Below are 8,611 nucleotides of genomic sequence, written 5' to 3' on the forward strand. Positions count from 1 at the left end.
ACTACTAAGAACTTTGATTAAGTTTCTCTCAGCTCATTAATAGATGCATCTTAAAGCCATTGCCTAGTATCTATAGCATGTATCTAATTGTAAATATCTCTCTTACTTGAGTAAGTCTAGTTAGTTTACCAATGCTAGATTTTTAAAGATTGCTGCCTAGCATGTGTAGTCATCTTCTGGCTTCTATTCAGCTGTTACCGTACACCTGTAAAAGTGGGTTTGTCAAACTACCAATTGTTTGCCTCCTTCTAAGCTGAGATATCAGCAACATGTTTGACTCACAAAATGTGTAACTAAGAACTCACCTTTGGATCTATAGCCATTTTCCTCAAAAGCTTCACATTAGCTACTCTTGTTTCCAATGCTTCTATCAATTTGGAAATGGATGCACCTACCTGTTCCATCTTCATGAACAGAAAAAATTTCATAAAATTAATTGTAAAGTCACTTAGTGATATGAAAATGTTGTACAGTACTTGTGGTCTCTGTGATAACTTCAACTCTATGTCCTCCCGACAACCACTAATCACATCAAGCTTGTCCTAAAACGCACATCACATTACAAATGCTACAAATAGTTGATACTACTGCTGGAGTGTGCATAGTAAAATAGTACATACATATACTTCTTTTGTGACAGTTGTCTCTCTCGCTTTCATTCTAGTAAAGCAACCAGCAATCGAACAATCATCCTATGATTACACATAAACAAAATGAGTATTTCCACTAGTTGTGTACACTGCAGTCATCTCATTAACCTGCAATGCAAGAATAATTCTGTTATTCATGAGTGCATCCAATGTTAGCTTGTTCCGTTTGTTGCTCTCAACCAAGAATTCTTTACGAAACGTTACATCTTGCAACTACAAACACATTCACTTCACTCACAGCATTGACAAAACAAAACTGTACTGATCACATGATTCTCAAGCTTGTCTGGATTATCACTTAAATCATCAACAATTCTAAAAGTGCGATCCACCTGTTTCTCAATACACTTGGATTTCTATACAAGTAGTACATGTACATATAAAGAACACAAACATTGCAATAAATACAAAACAAGAATACTGAAGCAATCGTTGACAATGATGACAAAGTTCTCTGGTTCATCACCAACATTTCCATTGCCGTCCCTACACCAACAGTCACAAACCACTATAATAAATTTGCAGTACAGACACAGCTACATTCAACCAACAAAATAAGCAGTCATAATTCAGTCAGATAATACATTACAATATGTCAAACACTTTATCATACTGTGTGATTTAGACTAAGCAACTTGTGTACACTTGTAAACAAATACAAAGCTATTATCCATGTACGATGCCTTCAAGTCTTCAAAAAAGATCATTCCACTGATAGCTATTTTATTGCCAAACACATGACAGTGCAATGTCACAAGCGACTTCTTTGTGCCTGAAGAATAACGCACATGATTTCACAGAATGGGTGCTGACCATGTCATGTCCACAATGACATCACAGTCGTACAGTTGTATGTTGTAGTGCAACAGCCATAAAGGAGTAAATCTAATGGTTTAAATCGAATATCGAGGTGATGCCACAGATTGGTTTTCGACCTCATGTGACATTGCCTCAATACTTTAAAACAACGAGTGTATACGTAGGGATGTGATTCTACGTGGAGTACGACATTGATAAACCAACGTAACCTATGGGTGATCTAAGTGCATCAAGGCACTCAGCATGACTTCAAGAGTATTAATGTTTAAAACCCCTAAACACGGAATGAGCAAGTCGCTTGAAATTAAACATTCCATCGTGCAATGTTTTTCTTCAGGAGGGCTCAAAATTCTGGAACATTCTGTAGTAGAGGTAATGGGGGCACCCTGGATCATAAGCCTGTAAAGGAGGAGTGGTCCAGAGCTCTCATTACGCCTACTACTGCCACGTAAATGTAATTATTAAAATCCTGAAAGTACCTGCTTGCTGAAAGTCAACAAACTGATGAGTCTTCATTCCAAGATCTTTAGTTGTAGATGAAGGCAATCTATGATACCTCGATCCAGGCAATGACGATAGTTCATGGAATGACTGTAATTCATAGAATGATTGTCTTGCAGGCAATAGCGGTAATCCACTCAAAACTGATGATTCAGATGAAAAATATGGAAGTGAAGCTGAAAAATATGGAAGTGAAGCAAACCCAAATTTAACTTCAAACGTTGACTTAGGCAAGATGCTCATAAGTTGATGAAGAAACGTTGGCCTGCTTTGCGGGTGTAAGAAAGCAATCATGAGACGCACCATAGCCAATCCTGGTAATCGAATGACTAGTAAACAACTGTTAGATGGCCAAACTTGTATAATTTCTACTTCTGATTTCTTGACATCCGTATTTCCACAGAGAAGATTAATAATCATGTCGACATGTTGTTCAATCTCCGTTGCTTCAACTCCACACACGATGATTGTAATTAAGGCCTTGTTGGCAACAAGAATCCTTTTGCTGTTCTTGTTGTAAGGAAGCTGTGTCCGTGCACGATAACTTGTAATCTTATTCTCTGGTACACTAAGACTTTCAGAAAGTGCATGTGCTAGTTGTTCCTTTAGCTTAAGTCTTTCAAATTCTTCAAATAATTCGTCTTTTACCCAGAACTGAATAGACTTTTCAGTTGGTATTTCTTGAGACAAGCCGTCATGTGACGAACACCCTGAATCTAACAAACAAATGGTGTAACAACAACCTTCAGTTAGCTAAACATGTTCAAACATCGTGTTTAATAAAGTAAGTAATGTTTTGTACCATAGTAAAAGTACAGTACCGGCAATAAGTAACCTAACATTTTTATCGTATGCGTATCGTATCGTATCGTATCCTATCCTATCGTATCGTATTGCGTATCGCGTATAGTATCGTATTGCGTATCGTATCCTATTGCGTATCATATATCGTACCATCTGGTATCTTATCTTAATTGTATCATATATCATATTGCGTATCGTATATCCTATGGATGGTATCTTATCTTAATTGTATGGTATCATCTTTATCTTATCCTATCTTACATGGTATCTTTTATGGTATCGTATGATATCCTATCGTATGGTATGGTATGGTATCGTATCGTATGGTATCGTATCGTATCGTATCGTATCGTATCGTATCGTATCGTATCGTATCGTATCGTATCGCTGTCAGCTTACTTATTGCCGGTACTGTAATTAACACAAATTACAATAGTTAACACATGAATTACTGAAACATTTCTGAAAGGCAGCACAGCTATAAGTAAATTAAAACAATATTTGATCTCTAATTCTTGTTCTGTTACCAGTAAAATTTCTATCATTTACCAGTCATATAGGTACAGTTCAGTCCATACAGTTGTGTCCCAGCAATGATTACCATATGTACAGTATACTGTATAGTACATTATACCATGATGGTCACGAGTAGTCTCATGTAGTCTGCCCCTCCTCCTTTTCGACATCCAGACGGCAGTGAAGAGTCTGGTACAGTTGCTTTGATGTGGTCGTGTTGCCGCTTCGCCGATAAACGATGAATAGTGTGGTGAGCTAAATAGTCTTTTATAGAAGTCAGGTGACCTTGTCTAATTACTGATGGGAACACTGTGATATTCCAAGAACGTGTTTCTTTACCCTCTTTCGAAGAGGACAGAAGAAGTCACGAGACCTCTTCTGCTCTTCTGACTGAAAGTCGGAAGAGGCAGAAGAGAAGAGCTCCCGCATGTGCAGTTTGTACGCTTTGCATGCTAATGGCCAACATCGACACTGTTGTGGTGACATAATCACTGGTGTCCCAGTAAGGTGGAAAAGTGGCAGCGGAGAAGGGAATGGATTTCTTTCGTGGAGTGACAGTCCGGGCATCCATGTCTGGAGAGACAAGGGATGATCACGATCGAGAGACTGCCTGTAGTGCACAGTCAAGTAACAAGCATTTGGCTCGTATACAACAACTTTCATCTATTCTGTTTGCAAACATCCGGTCTAGCAACTTTACTGCGCACGTGAAAATCTCTTCCAACTTCTTCTAAGTGTTTCAGTGAAAACACCTCTTCTGACACCTTTGGCAGAAGAGGTAAAGAAATGCGCCCCAGAGCTCATCATGTCTTGTTTTCGGTCCAGTTCTCTGTAAGAACGTCACCTTTCATCAAGCTGGTATGCGTTCTGGCAAAAGGAAGGGCCACCAGAGCAGAAAAAATCCTGTCGTTCTCATTCCATCCAGGTGGAAAGGGGAGGGACTGACTACGTCCGGTTAGAATGAGAAAGACAGGATTTTTCTGCTCTAGTGGCCCTTCCTTTTGCCAAAACGCTTACCAACTTGGTGAAAGATGACATTGTTACAGAGAACTGGACTGTAAACAAGGCATGACGAGCTCTGGAATTCTACAACAATACCTTCCATCACCAAGGTCACATGACTTCTATAAATGACCACTTAGCTCATCACAGTAATCACCGTTTATCGGTGAAACAACACGACAACACGACAACATCAAACTGTACCAGACCCTTGGCCGTCCGGATGTCAAAAATAAGGAGGGGCTGGATACCAAGGCATAAGGTATTGGGTATTATATGATTAGCATATGCGTGGCTCCTCCGCTCAATATGAGTCTGGACTCACCGCGCCTACTTTCACTAAGTGTCACCCCACGTCATAGTCTTGGCACCCCACGTGACTAAATAGTACCTACGTCACAAACTCAATTAGCTTACATCTATCTAATGTGTGACCCAGCAGATTGTGTATCACGCCCAAGCTTCCAAACAGCGCATGGTGACTCTCCACGGTGAGTGATTCACCAAGTTCACGCTATCCAAATCTCAAGACGACTTCAGCATGTGGAAAGGTGAGTGTATTCCTAGCTAAGTTATTGTCCTACTAGCGTAGACTGGCGAGCCTGCCAAGTCTAGTTACAGCGATCTGGACTCCACGTGTAGTTCACTTGTTGTTTGTCCGGACAAAGATGTCTTTTCCCCCTAGAATGGCCCTGGAGACTTCAAGTTTACTGTCCCGAAAGTCATCATAATTGAAAACACGGAGAGCAAACTGCAATTCCATGTCAATGTGTCTCTTGTTGCCATTGCACGCCCTACTGGCCATTAGAGTCTGTGCACTAGCAAGGGCCATGCAGATAGCGAATGTGCAACAAAACGAGTGAACTACACGCGCAGTCCGGATCGCTGTAACTACACTTGGCAGGCTCGCCAGTCTACGTGAGTAGGACAATAACTTAGCTAGGAATACACTCATCTTTCCACATGCTGAAGTCGTCTTGATTTGGATAGCGTGAACGTGGTGAATCACTCACTGTGGAGAGTCACCATGCGCTGTTTGGAAGCTTGGGCGTGATACACAAATCTGCTGGGTCACACATTAGATAGATGTAAGCTAATTGAGTTTGTGACGTAGGTACTATTTAGTCACGTGGGGTGCCAAGATTATGGGATGACACTTAGTGAAGTAAGTGTGTGAAAGTAGACGCGGTGAGTCCAGACTCACGGGGGGCTAAAGTGTCATACGGGAACCGGACACTGCTAGGCTCACGTGAGTCTGGGGAGGAGACTATATGAGTTCGCCCTCGTACTTGAAAAAGCCATACAGACAATACATTTAATATTTCTAACTAACTATTAGCTACCTTGTTCATGTATTCTAAGGATAGAAACAATACAGACCTTGTTTTGGATCGCTCTGTCCACGTGAAGCTTTGCTTAAACTTTCTTCTCCAGCTGTATGTGTACGCTTTCTGTCTTGCCCGCCTGAACGAAGAAACTTCTCTACACGTCGTAATGCGCCATCTCCAACTTGTAGGAGTACATTACAAAATGTATTGAATGATCCAGAACCTTGTTTACGAAGAACACGTAAAATGTCCATAGCCAGATCTGATTCTACCTTTCCCGACTGCGCAAACTCTTCTTCTTCTTTTTCGCTAAGGAGACCCGCGCTGTACAGAAAAGAAGAAAGCCGATTGCGACGAGGAAACAAGCTCTCAGCAACTTTTGTAAAGAGGGGCCTCAGCTTGATCTCCCATTCAGGGTCTCTTTCTAACGTTTGACTTTCAGCCATGATATCTAGCAAGCGCTATGAAAAACTCAACGCAAATTGCCTAAACTCGCTGCCCCAAAGACGGCCAGTCTCTCCCGCCCCTGCCGTTCCCCGTATGTCACTCTGGAGCGGGAATTATCTCTACCGAGGATCGACAATTCGGGGAATGACGAGAGCGGAGTGACTGGGTCGAATCGGGAGCTTTAGATGCTCCTGGTCGAATCCATAGTAAGCGTAGGAAACACGGGGGAGGGAAATGGCCCCCAATCACTAAAATAGCTATAATATGAGGTCATCATGAAAACGAGCTACAAGTGGAAGAAAACAAGGAGCTCCATATAAATGACATTTGGCACAGTGGTGCAGTAGTCGTCATGTGTGTTAGAGTAGAAGATGTAGGCTATCACAGGAATGTACATCTACACCTCAAGCATTACATTATTAATTAAATTTAATGTATTAACATTTTCCCAAAATTCTTAATATAAAGAGGAAGAACAATGGACAGCAGGCGAGTTAGATCAGCAAGGTGATAGCAACATCAATAGCAACACTTTTATATTAATTAACATGTAAAAATAGCAACACTGCAAGTCACTTTCGTTTCATTGTCAAACAGTTAAAACATCAACACAATTCACTGATACCAGTCAAAAAATCCAATCTCGTTCAGCTCCTTCTGCATCTCTTTCACTTGAGGTGCAGAGAGAGCAACTTCAGGCAGATGTGGTGGCCCCATGTTCAACCCAATCAGCTGCATAATTGCTTTACCAGGAGCAGCAGGTCCGACCAAGTCTGCATACGAGAATAGCAGCTTGAGAACGATACTGACAATCAAATGAACAACAGATTCGTAACTAAACGTGCAAAATTTAAATATACGAAATGTGGTGCGTGATCACTTGTTCTTTCTGTGCTGTTGCCATGTCTCCTCTCTCATAAGCAGCTAGCAGTCGATTGTTCAGCTTCCCAGCAAAGTTGTATGTGCTGCATATGTTGAAAACAGCAAGTATGAGTCTAGAGGACTAACTAGGTGTCTGTCCGTTTGTCTGTCTGTCTGTCTGTACGTGTTTTGTCTGTCTGTCAGTCTGTCTTTCTGTCTATTTGTCTGTCTGTCTGCCTGTCTGCCCAAGACATCAATACATCAATAATTATAAACGTGGCCTCTGTCTCCATCAGTGATAACTAGAATCGATGTAAGGTCAGGTCATGAAAATGAGTACTTTGACATTGCAAGCAACTGAAGCACTTTACAACATAGGAGTAGCGCAACGGGTGTTCGTCGCAAAGAAACACGTTGCCGTAGGCTCGCTCCCAAACGCTAGGAGTGGCACTCCTGTTGACCCGAGATGGTTTATCGTGATGATGACATTTGAAGATATCGCAGAAACCAGATGGTAAGCCAGAGAAGGTCAAATCCTCCAGAACCGACACGCTCAAGAGACTGCCATGCTACATCTGGGCACACAAGCAATCAATTTGATGTCATCCACCACTGTCAACACCTGTGTCGATTTCATTATCTGTTCCCATCCCATCTCAATCTACTGTCACTGCTAGCTCGCCTTCGCCCGTCTACCACCTAGTGCTTACACACTTCTAACACCCACACCCACACACTCACACAAACCAACAAACAAAACTGCAGCTGCTAAACAAAACTCTTCACCTCAACTGGACTGACTTGCTTAGCTCCAACGTATGTCGTCCCAAATGTATATGAAGACGGCTGCTGTTGTTCAAGCATAAGTGTGTGATTAACTGAGAAGTGAGGACTCAAGCCCTTCGTTATAAGTAACTTACAACCACCCAACGGCACAGGACAAACTTCTGCATATGAAACCATCAATTACAACAAAATAAAAAAAGTAAAAAATGAAAAACTAAAAATTTAAAAATTAAAAACCCAGTAATTATTTATTCAGTTACTCGAAAACATAGAATTTATTAGACACATATTTATATGTATAACTCAGTCACTCAGACTTATCTGAATTCAACTGCTATATTACCTTAACGCGCGTTAGCATATTTACCTCCATTCAAATTTTCATTCAACGCTGTAACTAAAAGCTGGAGACATTCATCACTTACCTTTTGCTTTCCTGTGCAGTTCGTCCTACGCTCCGGGATTCTTCAATTTCCTCTTCTCGTCGCCGTTTCCGCTCACGCTCTCAGACGCCTCACCGGAGCTCGCACTCGCCGTCGGAGGAGGCGCAGTCAATGGAGGCGGTGAAGGAACGCCTATGTCGAGCGTCGTCGTTGGACGCTGAGCTGCGTGGACGTGCAAATTACCCATCGCACATCACGTGGAGTCTGCGCATGCGCATTTTGAGGGTGAGGGTGAGGGTGAGGGTGAGGGTGAGGGTGAGGGTGAGGGTGAGGGATGGGTGAGGGTGAGGGGTGGGTGAGGGTGAGGGGTGGGTGAGGGTGAGGGGTGGTGAGGGTGAGGGGTGGTGAGGGTGAGGGGTGGTGAGGGTGAGGGGTGGGTGAGGGGTGGGTGAGGGTGAGGGGTGGGTGAGGGTGAGAGTGAGGGGTGAGTGAGGGTGAGAGTGAGGGGTGAGTG

The 8,611-nt window shown here is 42.3% G+C and overlaps 1 protein-coding gene across 1 annotated transcript; it reads right to left on the minus strand.

Moving 5' to 3' along the window:
• Window positions 1–187: 187 nt before the first annotated feature.
• Window positions 188–6,135, minus strand: LOC134177809 (uncharacterized). The gene is made up of 9 exons (XM_062644591.1): window positions 5,673–6,135; window positions 1,949–2,686; window positions 1,072–1,136; window positions 920–1,006; window positions 759–863; window positions 621–692; window positions 477–542; window positions 306–404; window positions 188–253 (listed from the first exon to the last, which is right to left on the minus strand). The coding sequence occupies exons 1-9, from the start codon at window positions 6,064–6,066 to the stop codon at window positions 188–190; spliced, it is 1,692 nt and encodes a 563-aa protein (XP_062500575.1). The 5' UTR covers window positions 6,067–6,135.
• Window positions 6,136–8,611: the final 2,476 nt, after the last annotated feature.

This window comes from Corticium candelabrum, chromosome 3 (genome assembly GCF_963422355.1).
Source record: "Corticium candelabrum chromosome 3, ooCorCand1.1, whole genome shotgun sequence".
In the NCBI taxonomy this organism is placed as follows: Eukaryota; Metazoa; Porifera; class Homoscleromorpha; order Homosclerophorida; family Plakinidae; genus Corticium; species Corticium candelabrum.